This window comes from Drosophila willistoni (genome assembly GCF_018902025.1).
Source record: "Drosophila willistoni isolate 14030-0811.24 chromosome 2L unlocalized genomic scaffold, UCI_dwil_1.1 Seg168, whole genome shotgun sequence".
NCBI classification, from domain to species: Eukaryota; Metazoa; Arthropoda; class Insecta; order Diptera; family Drosophilidae; genus Drosophila; species Drosophila willistoni.
In genome coordinates this window covers 3969288-3980532 of record NW_025814047.1, presented here as the reverse complement: position 1 = coordinate 3980532, position 11245 = coordinate 3969288, and the positions used below count along the sequence as shown (strand labels likewise).

Below are 11245 nucleotides of genomic sequence, written 5' to 3'. Positions count from 1 at the left end.
TATGTTTATACATACATATGTGCATAGGTATTTTGAATTTGTTATTTTCTTGAGAGAAATGTGCGACTTTGATGCATTGTGGAGCGATGCGCTTAAAATATTTCCTGTCCTGGGCGGTGTGGTTAGTTCAATTATCCTTTTCGTTATTGCCACGAAGATTCGAATTACCTTTAACCATTATTTCAGATAAACGCTCCAGATGAGCCCATTGACGAAGCAGTTTACGAGAATGTTTGCCGGCATATTTCAAATTTGGGAAGTGCCGATGCATTAACCGCCATTATCGATCTAGAAGTACAGTCGGCAATAAGGAATACAATAGTGCCATCGTTTTGGAAACAATTGTACGCTGGAGTTGATCCATCGGAGCTGCAAGGCGATGCATTAGCGGATCAGTCGGTGTCTGATAAAAACAAACTGTTTGCCCAGTTCATAGAAGCTATCAATGAGCTGCATGTTGGCTACCGCTCTTTGGAGCGGATTAAGCCGCGTCTGATACTTCTTAATGAAAAAGCCAATGCCAATTCCGCAAAGCCTGTTAGCTCCTCCACATCAAGTAGCTCCATCAAACTAATGCAACAAGATGGTATTAAGACTTGCGTGCGAGATGCGATGCTAGCTCAGTTGCCGCCTACATTCAGTACGATTGTCGGAGCATTCTACTGGGTGCATTATAGGCTCTTTACGAAGGATACACAACTGGCCTCCACCACCATAGGTATGCAAGTCTGTAAATTTATTTCATTGGCCTTTCTCTTATGGAATCTCATATTGCAGATTCTGATGTGTTCGATGAACTTCCGTGTACTGGTTGCAATTTTGATCTAGAGCAATGCTGCTGTCAGAAACTAACCGAAATGGTTAATAAGACAAATATGAAATTATTTGAGATGAACCTCACAGATCGTCTTGCTGGAAGCGCATTGACAGCGTTGATTAAAGATAAAATTAAAGAGCATATCAACGACACGTGTTTGGGAATCTTTGATAGAAGCCATCTTAAACAGTTGGAAACAGTAAGCCATTTAAAATTAAAATAAGTCTTACTAATCCCTGTATGTCTCATAAATCCTACGTAATATTTTACTTATTTTTCAGTGGCTTAATGATGTTATTATAGTTTGGTTAACAAATATTTTCAAAGGATGGATAGAAAAGGATACACACGATTCAATAAAAGCCCCTGCTTCTCTTCAATCATTCAAAGTGAAACTAACATACTTTATGTATGAAACCTTCGCTCAAAATGTGATTAGCCAATTTTTCAGTATAATTATAGGTAAGACCATAATCAAATTATAGTAAATAAGATAAACCACTTGTTATTTTAATGTATGCTAAATCTTCTCTCAGATTATCCTGACTCGACACCTGCGATAGATGATTTAAAAATCTGCATGGAGAAAATCGATATGAGAGCCTATTTAACTGAAACCCTACGCAGTTCATTGGAAGCTAGAATTCTTCATCCCGGCGTTAACACCATGGATATATTAACCGGATACGTTGCTGCTATAAAGGCTATACGCCATTTAGATAATACGGGAGTGATTTTGGAAATGGTTACAGCGCCCATAAAAGAATATCTTCGTAAACGTAATGACACAGTGCGAAGAGTGGTAACCGGTCTGACGGAAGAAGGCCCAACCGATTTGTCGGAGGAGCTAGCCAAAGGCGAATCAATAAAGGATGGCAAAGACAATGGAACCGATGAGTTTAGCAACTGGGAAAATTGGGAGCCTGATCCGTTTGGCATTGATCCCAATGTTATGCGATATAACAGTTCGAAAATAATGAGATCTGCCGACATTATATCTATGGTTGTCGATATCTATGGAAGCAAGGAATTATTTATGGTCGAATATCGAAATTTAATGGCTGACAGGCTAATATCCCAGCTGGACTTTAATTCAGAAAAGGAAATTCGAAATCTAGAATTGTTAAAAATACGCTTTGGCGAATCACTTCTCCATAGCTGTGAAGTGATGTTAAAAGATGTTACAGACTCCAAGAGAATTAATGCCCATATTCATGGTGACGGTAATTGCAATGCCAGTAAGTCAGCAAGTCTGTTGGATCTATCTTTCTTTACATATATATGTGCATTATTTTTTTTCTTTAGATGACCAATTATTTGACATTTCGTCTCTAATTATTTCGGCACAATTTTGGCCATCATTTAATAAGGAGAGTCTACAATTGCCAGAAGAAATAGAGAATGAATTCAAGAAATATACCAAGGCCTATGAAGCCTACAAGGGCAACCGTACACTGAACTGGCGCACTGTAACCGGACGGGTAAACATTGTCATCGAAGTGGGAAACCGAACAATGGAGATGACAGTGCCGCCAACACAGGCTGTGATAATATATCATTTTCAGAACAAAAGTACGTGTGTTAAATACTTTTTGTTATATTAAATATATGTTTTTATATTTACTATATATAGACGAATGGAGTCTTGATGAACTCAGCACATTGACCAAGGTTCCAGCAACAGCGCTGCGACGACGTATAAGTTTTTGGCAAAATCATGGTCTAATTACAGAAACATCGCCAGGAATATTTACTCTAATCGAGAAAGAAACGGAGAAATCTCAATTTGAAGAAATGAGCATTACAGAAGCTGATGAAGAAGATTTAGAATCGGCCATGGCATCAGCTAGTGATCAACGGGAAGAGGAGCTTCAGGTATGTGATGTATTTATAGCAAAAACATATTGTATAGACTTGAGATGTAAAATGATTAATCAGCATTTTAAAAATAGCTATAGGCTGAACCTATTGACATATGCATGTATGTGTGTACATATTTGTATATGCAATCGATTGCTAATTATATAGTAACATGAATGTCAATTAGCAGAACGATTATAAAGTTTTACTCACCATCTACATCATGTGTTCATTAAACACTGATTGCGATGAAAATAAGGTGCCTCCCTACTAATTATTTTTCAAGAGTCTTTAATGAAACCCAAATTTACCTATTTAAGGGAATTAAATGAGAAACATAAACTTTGCTTGACAGCGTCATAAGATTAGATAAGGTGAATGGAGAAGCAATAGTAAACAATGCTACTCCATGATGAAATATTTTGTGGGGTTTTTGTGTTTTCTTTTAAATAAATATATTTATTTACTTTTATTTTACAAATATTTTGTGTTTTTTTTTAGGTATTTTGGTCTTATATTGTTGGAATGCTTACAAATCTGGATTCAATGCCCATTGATCGAATCCATCAAATGCTTCGACTTTTTGCTTCACATAGTGGAGGCGTCGAATTTACCCAGGATGAACTAAAACACTTTTTGCAACGTAAAGTCCGTGAGCATAAACTTTTGTTTTCAGGTGGAGTTTATCAATTAGCTAAATAATTATAATATATATACAAATATTGAAATAAATGATAAAGTGTGAAACATTTGCTTAAATTGAGTGCAAAAGTTGTATATTTTGTATTACGAACTGCTTATGCAGTAAATGACAAAGATTATGAAGCTCTACAAATGTCCAAGGCATAGCGAATAAATCGAACGTATCGAATCAAACCTGTTTTTAAATAAATGTAAACTGAAATCAAACGGTGAAGAATTATTTATATAAAAAACAGAACTAGATTTGTTCGTATTGAATAACACCTGCTTGAAAGTTGTTGATAAAATGCGAATGAATCCTGATTTTTAATACGTTGCACTGTCAAACTGGTTTGTTAAAACAATGAGAGCAGATAATTCTGTCATAAGACATTTCTTAAAACTAAAAGATAAGATATGGTATTATCAAGAATATATATATATAAAAAAATTTATATATGAACAAAATAAAAAACAACCATTAAATTTTCAACAGGGTTGAAACTTACAGCCATTTTATTAAAAAAACTTTTCATTATTATTGCCCATGGCACTCATCTATTATTGAAAAACAATTGAATTATATAACACAAAGATATTGTGCCGAATTTAATTTCAAATAATCATACTAGTTTAATGTGTACATCAAAAGGCTTCATTAAGGGGGAAATGGAAATACATAGACTAATTTACATTGAAAAACGTTCATTGTAGACTTTTTCTCTATGGTTCGAACTCAAAACGGTACTTAATATGGGCGCCACACGATTTATTCTTTGTTGAAATCTGTCACGGTCACGGGAATAGACTTGCCAATCACCCTTTCGAGCAGCCCGATATGCAAAGTTCCACGTACGCATTACATGTACATCGGGTACCAAATTAAAGCGGACCTGTGTAGGAACGACAAATGTTATGGAAAAACTCGAAAAGTAAATTTGAATCATTTGCTATTCACCTTTTTGGGGGACTTCGTACTGATGTCGTCACAATCACACACCTCGTCGGTAGTGTCATCGTCGTCATCATCATCATCGTAGTCGTCGTCAGCATCAGGTTCAGGATCATTATCATCGCACCATCCATTCGAGGTCATTGTACCATTCTCATCCACGTCTTCTTCAAAGCATATGAAACTGTCTTCGCTGCATTCGGAAATACTGCGTTGTCGGTGCAGTCGGCGAGCAGCCTCGGCATCCGCATTGTTATTGCTATCGTTAGATCTTTGACTGTGGCTGGCGGCATCGTCGAACTCGTCTTTGTCTTGAATGCTTTTGCAGAGGGGTATAGATTGGGGTTGCAGGTCAATAAAGAAGTAACAGAATGTGGGTGCCCCACAGGAGGGAAACGCCTTCATCTCGATGCCAGCTGTGGGGGTCGTCTTTGGCTTTGGTGAACTTTGTGATGTTGCACACTGGTGCAAAGCCTCTTGCACTTGGATCTGGTCGATCACGTCCATAGCCATCATTTGCAGCGAGATCATTGTGGCCAATGGTTCAGCACAATGATCCACATCCGACGTTTTTGATGATTCAGATTCTGCCGTGCCCACTTTTTCTTTTTGCTTTCGATTCCACAAAGATCTAGCTGGACCACGCGGTGGCGCGCAATGGTAATGCTCGTATATTGGCGAACTCATATTGGTGAGTAACTGAACAGCTAAGAGCAAATAGTCAAACAACGTTCCCATAAGGTTGTAAAATATCGACATCGGAATCTGAATATTTTGTTTTTGTAATTCCATTCAAAACACAAATCTGTGCGGATATTTCGATTTGTGAAGCCATTTTGATGTGTTTTGTTGCTGGAGGCTCGTCCCACAGCCAGATTTAAAAGGAAATAAATGTATTCATGGTGACTGCTCGTAATAATGATAATCTTGATATAGTACTAATATTAATGTAATTCAGAATGAAATAACGCATCGACGTTGCGAAATGTCAGATTATGTATTTGTCAACAGTTCGTTTGAGAGCAAATTTCTCCGATTATTGCTTGATACGGTTTTGGTTGTTAGGGTCCACAATAAATTGTTTAATAAAATCTCAGAATATCCACTTAATTTTCTCGTTTTTTTCAACATTAATTCCATACTTTTCACCTTGGTATATAAATTGCGATTGTGATTCTCACGTAGCAACCCCCAGGGACGTTTTTCCCCTAAATTCGATTAAAAATAATCGATAATCTAAGACGTGGGGTATTCGTGTAGTACATTTAACCTCTTTTCATATTTAATCCAACGTATATTCAAGGGATGTTAAATTCGTTATCCTTGCCAAATGCGAACGTTAATTTTTTTAGTAATTTATTTCAATATTTTTGGAGGTAAGTGTAAGCACAACTGTTATGTGGAAATAAGCTGTGCAACCCATGTGTTATTAATACTCGTTATCATACAATCTGGCAACTCTTCAATAGACACGTCAATTTAAAATATAGTGGCATCCTTGTTTCTTTCAAAATACCCGGCAGGTAAAAAATCATAAATACGAATTAAAATCTCGTTACCATTAAGCTGCTCGGATAATACCATAAACCGAGCATTGTTGACTACCTGGTTTGAGGATATATAAACATCTAACACCAGCTAGATTGTGTATAGTTGAAATACAATTTCGAAATGGTTCATATAGCAACGGCAAAGGATAAAGAATTAGCTGTCCCGAGGCATCTTCAACTCTCTGGCCATGTGGGATTCGATAGCCTCCCTGATCAATTGGTAAATAAAAGTGTACAGAACGGCTTTCACTTCAATATTATGTGCATTGGTGAGACTGCTTTGGGCAAGTCCACACTGATGGATACCCTTTTCAACACCAACTTCGATTGTACATCAAGCGCCCACAATTTACCCAATGTAAAGCTGAAGGCTCAGACGTACGAAATAACTGAAAGCAATGTCAATTTGAAGCTGACCATATGCGATACCATTGGCTACGGTGACCAGGTGAACAGGGCCAACTCGCACAAAGCTTTGGTGGACTATGTGGATGCCCAGTTTGAGGCTTACCTGCAAGAAGAACTTAAAATCAAGCGTCAAATGGCCACCAATCATGACAGCCGTGTACATGTGTGCCTCTATTTTATTTGCCCCACGGGACACGGACTCAAGTCCATGGATCTGGAGTGTATGAAGCAATTGGATACCAAAGTCAACATAATTCCAATCATAGCAAAAGCTGATACCATCTCCAAAAGCGAACTAGACGGATTTAAAGAGCGCATAATGAAAGAACTGATCAATAATAAGGTTAGCATTTATCAATTCCCGACGGACGATGCCACAGTAGCCGATGTGAACGAGTCGATGAATCTCCATCTACCATTTGCCGTTGTCGGGAGCACAGAGTTTATTATGGTGGCCGGCAAAAAAGTACGCGCCCGACAATATCCATGGGGATCTGTGCACATTGAGAATGAGGCCCACTGCGATTTTGTAAAGCTGCGAGAGATGCTCATCCGCACCAACATGGAGGATCTGCGGGAATTGACCCATAAACGACACTACGAGCTCTATCGCCAAAGAAGACTAGAGCAGATGGGTTTCGTGGATGTGGACAGCAATAATCAGCCGGTGTCGTTTCAGAAAACATTTGAAACGAAGCGAAGCAAGCATTTGGCAAGCCTCCAGGCCAAGGAGGAGGAGATGCGACAAATGTTCATTCAACGAGTGAAGCAGAAGGAAAACGAGCTTAAAGATAGCGAAAAAGAATTGCATTTAAAATTCGAGAAACTGAAGCGAGAACATTTAGACGAGAAAACCAATTTGGAAGAGTCTCGTCGGCTGCTGGATGAGGAATGCCAGGAACTGCAACGTCGGAAGCAACAGTTTACTAATGGCAATGGCCAAATGTCCACACTTACACTTGGCCGAAGCAAAAAGAAATAAGCAATAAAATGATCCAAAGAATTTAGGGTACATTAATGTGTATCTCTCTTGTATGTAAATGTGCTATAAATTAAGAATTTTGTAAAGTTTGGCCTTTTCTGTCAATCTTTTATTGTTCGTTTCTTTTAATAAAGTTTTAAAGTATTTAAATTTTGAGATTAAATAGGATTACAGCAATCCTAGGAAAAACTATCAAACCGGATTAGATGGTTAACAGGCCAGTTAGGTCGTAAAACCAATAATTTTCCGTTTTTGCAGAGTTTCCGAAACACAAAACGTGTTCACAAATATTTTTCCAAGATAAGACTTTGGTTTCTTCCAAAGAAAAATCTTTTATAACAGCCATAAAAGGGGAATTTCAAACTGTATCCGTATCTTGCCTGGATGGGTGGTAGTCAACAGCTGTTTAACCTATGCACACATACACAAACATACCGCACTCGCTCACTCATACTGGTGCAGGCCAAACGCAATGAATATAAAGAACAAAAATAAAACTTACGCTCTCGCTCTCCTACTAATGTATTTCTTGGAGAATAAAGAAATATTTTGTTGAGTTATAAAAATGAAAATTTTAAATATGCTAACCTGGCACTCTGCGTCGCTCTGGCTAGTCATTACAACTTTGGCCATGGCAGCTACCGGTTCGAAAGTCTTAAGTGAAAATGTGGATTGCGGAGGAGGCAGCGTAGTTGGCGGCGAAACTTGCCAAGTGCCACCAGATCAGGCGCGTTATGATCATTATCGCATCTACAATGTACAATTTGATACCGAGGAGCAAATCAAGTTATTTCAGAAGTTAGAAGATGAAAGTGATAGCCTAACATTTATTGGTCATGCACGGGAGATTGGACAAAAACTATCTATTCTGGTGGCCGCCCATCGCGTGGCAGATTTTGCGGATTTACTCAAGACATATAATATCCAGCATCGTGTACTGGTGAGTTGACTCTTATATTTCTTGCTTGAAACCCCTGCTTATTGACCCGCTCTCTTGTTTTTTGCAGACTTATAATTTTCAGGATAAGATTGATAGCAATTTACGGGAAGTTTTGCCTGACAGCATTGATCCTTCCAAATTGGATTGGCAACACTTTTTCCATTTGAAAACCATCTACGCCTGGCTAGACCAGACGGCTGAAAAATATTCGGATCGTCTTACGGTCTTGGATATGGGCTCTAGCACTCAGAATAATCGTATTTTGGGAATTAAACTGGCCACTAATCCAAATAATAAGGCGATTTTCATTGAGGCCGGCATACATGCTCGGGAATGGATTTCACCGGCCACAGCCACGTATATTATCAACGAGCTGTTGACGTCCCAGGATGCAGGAGTACAGAAACTAGCCAGAGATTACAATTGGTTTGTTTTCCCGAGTGTCAATCCAGACGGTTATAAGTATACCTTTGAACATGATCGAATGTGGCGTAAAAATCGTCAGCTCTTCGGTACTAGTCGAGGAGTGGATTTGAATCGCAATTATCCGGATCATTGGAACTCTACTGGGTCGAGCAGTGATCCCACACGTTACGATTATGCGGGTCCTAGTGCCGGCAGTGAGGTGGAAACGCAACGGCTCATTGAATTTATACGCAGCCATGCGAAGAAGGAACAGATAAAGACATATATTGCCTTACACTCGTACTCTCAAATGCTAATGTTCCCCTACGGTCACACCAAAGATCGCGTCTATAACTATGATGACCTCCAGGAGTTTGGTAAGAAAGCAACCGCAGCAATAAAGGCAGAAAGCGGTCGTGACTATGTAAGCGGCAGCTTATATGAAACAATTTATCCTGCGGGTGGCGGCAGCATGGATTGGGCTCATGCCGAGCTAGAAATTCCAATAGCCTATACGTTTGAGCTGCGTGGTCCTCCAGACAGTCAGGATTTGTTTATATTGCCAGCCGTCCAGATACAGCCAACGGCCAGTGAAGCCTTCACAGCCATAAGGACAATTGTGGAGGCAGCCGCTGAAAAGGGCTACTATAAATAATTAACAGCAAATCCTATGAAATCTCAACGCGTTTAACGACTTTTGGCTAGACTTTAAATATTCTTTTGTATGCGATTTTGTCTTCAATAAAGATACATGTATAATATATGTATATACGCTAACCATAATTACGTTGGAGATAAGCTGGAATTTATGGTCAGATAAGACCATGGGCGAATATCAGCTTTTAATGGCGCTGGTTATGTGGTTTCTGGGTGACAGTCTCGGATCAAAAATAGCCTCAATGTGTACTTCACAATCTGAATGGAAAGTGGGTGAAATATTAGTTACTTAACCGCAGATTTATTCTTATATTCTATTTCTTACCATGCTCCATTAAGAACAACACGCGGTCATATAATATTATACTCTCGACAAGAGGAGCCAGCAAAAGTCTTAAGGTAAATAAGCAAACGATGCGTCGCCAGTTCTTTAAATCCTCCTGGGTTTGCAATTTCTGTTTATCTGTCCAGATTTGTTGGTCAAGTGTTTCGAAACGCGTCCCCTTTACTGCTTGCCGGAAATATCTATATATATGTACGAATGGATTATGTGATGTTGTGACATCTATCAGCCTTTGAAACTCACTCGTCAAAAGTCATGCCTGGTTGATGTTTTACATTGCGCAGGGCGCAGTGCCGCAGGAGGGGGAACTCTTCGAGTATCAAGCGTTCTGCTGCTGCACGTAACGAATGAATCTTCAGGTATTCATGTTGTCCAGTTGTAAGGCGATCAAAATACACCTCGTTCGCATGACAAGATACTTCTCTCGCTTCATAACTAAGTTGGAAATCATCTTGACCGTGCAGGAATTTACTTAGCGGGTATCCGGGCAAATTTGTCTGAGAATTTAATGTCTTGGTAGTCATCTTCTGATAGCAACAGCTGACAAAATTCAAGAACTTGGCCTGTTTACAGGCCAAAAACATTCTCATTAGTGTGGGACCCAAGTCTCCACACGGATGCAATCCAATTATACCAAAACGAAAGTTATCAGTGTTCAAATTTAAGGCTTGGCGTAAACTCTGAAGGAATTCAGTAGGTGTAGTGCGACTGGTTAGACACTGAGTTACATGTTTTGGTTGCTTAAAATGAGCAATTTCTGTGTCCTCCAGAAATTTGTTTGCCATGGTTTCCAATTTGTGATCTATTGCGATTGCTTGCTGATTCAATTTATCCTGCATTTCCAAGCAGCACACCTGAATGCCATAGCCGTAGCCCAATATGCGTGCCAAATGTCCCACACCTGCTCCAAAATCTACCACAAAGTCCACCGACATCTTTTGGTAGCTTTTGGCGCAAACCTCTGCCATTCGTGTGATCTCATGATATTTCTTGGGCTTCACACATTTTCGAAAGATGTGCTTGAGTTTGCGATGGTCTAACAGGGGGCAGGACATGTTATTCTATTAATGGAAAACGCATTAACAAATGATATCATCAACAAATAATGCACTAACTTGTGGGAAAACTCTATCTACGGTCCTGCGGTTTATGGACAGATTCTTCACCAATTGCCTTAGAGCCAGAAACTCTAGAGGCCAGATTTTTTTGACACTATTGCACTCATTTTCATTTCCAACGACTTCACCCAACTCCTCCAGAGAGAGATTTTGCAGGTGATCTTGCCATACATCGGGCAATTTCTTCCAGTGATCCTCTATATAAAAATCCTGAAATACTCAAAGATTATCATTATACATTAGCTTAAATTAATTTTTCTTACCAGCATGTAAAAATCCAAAAGCCATTCATATTTCTTGACCAGTTTTAAAGAGGACAACAATTTAAATTGGAGCTGCTCCATTCTTAACAGTAAGAATAACAATTGTTTACTTATCAATATGCCCCGATGGCACGACATTGATGCATCCATACTCCACTGTTTTTTTTTTTAATTCAGTAGTTTTTGTTAACCATCTGTGCTTAGATGAAATTAAGTTTTTTTAATTTTGGTCTTTAAGTTGAAAACATTGTAAATTTCTGTAATATTCA

The 11245-nt window shown here is 38.8% G+C and overlaps 5 protein-coding genes across 6 annotated transcripts; 3 read left to right on the top strand and 2 right to left on the bottom strand.

Annotated features, from left to right (window-relative positions):
• The first annotated feature begins 22 nt into the window (after positions 1-22).
• LOC6640792 (anaphase-promoting complex subunit 2) lies at positions 23-3440 on the top strand. Its single transcript, XM_023175016.2, has 8 exons — positions 23-121; positions 187-718; positions 778-1016; positions 1099-1279; positions 1354-2055; positions 2123-2389; positions 2451-2692; positions 3179-3440. The coding sequence occupies exons 1-8, from the start codon at positions 59-61 to the stop codon at positions 3377-3379; spliced, it is 2427 nt and encodes an 808-aa protein (XP_023030784.1). The 5' UTR covers positions 23-58; the 3' UTR covers positions 3380-3440.
• A 498-nt stretch (positions 3441-3938) lies between these two features.
• LOC6640779 lies at positions 3939-5489 on the bottom strand. Its single transcript, XM_023175017.2, has 2 exons — positions 4317-5489; positions 3939-4251 (listed from the first exon to the last, which is right to left on the bottom strand). The coding sequence occupies exons 1-2, from the start codon at positions 5100-5102 to the stop codon at positions 4048-4050; spliced, it is 990 nt and encodes a 329-aa protein (XP_023030785.1). The 5' UTR covers positions 5103-5489; the 3' UTR covers positions 3939-4047.
• Positions 5490-5864: 375 nt separating this feature from the next.
• LOC6640778 (septin-2) lies at positions 5865-7400 on the top strand. The gene has a single exon (XM_002063730.3). It carries the CDS (start codon positions 5982-5984, stop codon positions 7248-7250), a length of 1269 nt encoding a protein of 422 aa, XP_002063766.1. The 5' UTR covers positions 5865-5981; the 3' UTR covers positions 7251-7400.
• Positions 7401-7815: 415 nt separating this feature from the next.
• On the top strand, positions 7816-9358 carry LOC6640863 (zinc carboxypeptidase). The gene is made up of 2 exons (XM_002063729.4): positions 7816-8190; positions 8258-9358. The coding sequence occupies exons 1-2, from the start codon at positions 7816-7818 to the stop codon at positions 9248-9250; spliced, it is 1368 nt and encodes a 455-aa protein (XP_002063765.3). The 3' UTR covers positions 9251-9358.
• Positions 9298-11223, bottom strand: LOC6640814 (methyltransferase-like protein 25B). 2 transcript variants are annotated; one of them, XM_002063728.4, is made up of 5 exons: positions 10977-11223; positions 10711-10923; positions 9839-10656; positions 9578-9777; positions 9298-9510 (listed from the first exon to the last, which is right to left on the bottom strand). In XM_002063728.4, exons 1-5 carry the CDS (start codon positions 11124-11126, stop codon positions 9431-9433), a joined length of 1461 nt encoding a protein of 486 aa, XP_002063764.3. In that variant the 5' UTR covers positions 11127-11223; the 3' UTR covers positions 9298-9430. The 2 variants fall into 2 exon arrangements, with proteins under 2 accessions (XP_002063764.3, XP_023030722.1); XM_023174954.2 differs by having other exon boundaries at positions 10711-10910; positions 10977-11221.
• Between the last annotated feature and the right edge of the window lie 22 nt (positions 11224-11245).

Bases quoted from the DNA above. Each gene is read 5' to 3' on its own strand.
- LOC6640792 (XM_023175016.2), top strand. From the start codon at position 59: ATGTGCGACTTTGATGCATTGTGGAGCGATGCGCTTAAAATATTTCCT. The intron at 1,280-1,353 runs GTAAGACCATAA...ATCTTCTCTCAG, and splicing joins ATTTTTCAGTATAATTATAG to ATTATCCTGACTCGACACCT. The intron at 2,056-2,122 runs GTAAGTCAGCAA...TTTTTTCTTTAG, and splicing joins TGACGGTAATTGCAATGCCA to ATGACCAATTATTTGACATT.
- LOC6640779 (XM_023175017.2), bottom strand. From the start codon at position 5,102: ATGGAATTACAAAAACAAAATATTCAGATTCCGATGTCGATATTTTAC. The intron at 4,252-4,316 runs GTGAATAGCAAA...GTTCCTACACAG, and splicing joins GTACGAAGTCCCCCAAAAAG to GTCCGCTTTAATTTGGTACC.
- LOC6640778 (XM_002063730.3), top strand. From the start codon at position 5,982: ATGGTTCATATAGCAACGGCAAAGGATAAAGAATTAGCTGTCCCGAGG.
- LOC6640863 (XM_002063729.4), top strand. From the start codon at position 7,816: ATGAAAATTTTAAATATGCTAACCTGGCACTCTGCGTCGCTCTGGCTA. The intron at 8,191-8,257 runs GTGAGTTGACTC...TGTTTTTTGCAG, and splicing joins ATATCCAGCATCGTGTACTG to ACTTATAATTTTCAGGATAA.
- LOC6640814 (XM_002063728.4), bottom strand. From the start codon at position 11,126: ATGGATGCATCAATGTCGTGCCATCGGGGCATATTGATAAGTAAACAA. The intron at 10,657-10,710 runs GTTAGTGCATTA...TTCCATTAATAG, and splicing joins TAGATAGAGTTTTCCCACAA to AATAACATGTCCTGCCCCCT. The intron at 9,778-9,838 runs GTGAGTTTCAAA...ACATATATATAG, and splicing joins CCAGGCATGACTTTTGACGA to ATATTTCCGGCAAGCAGTAA.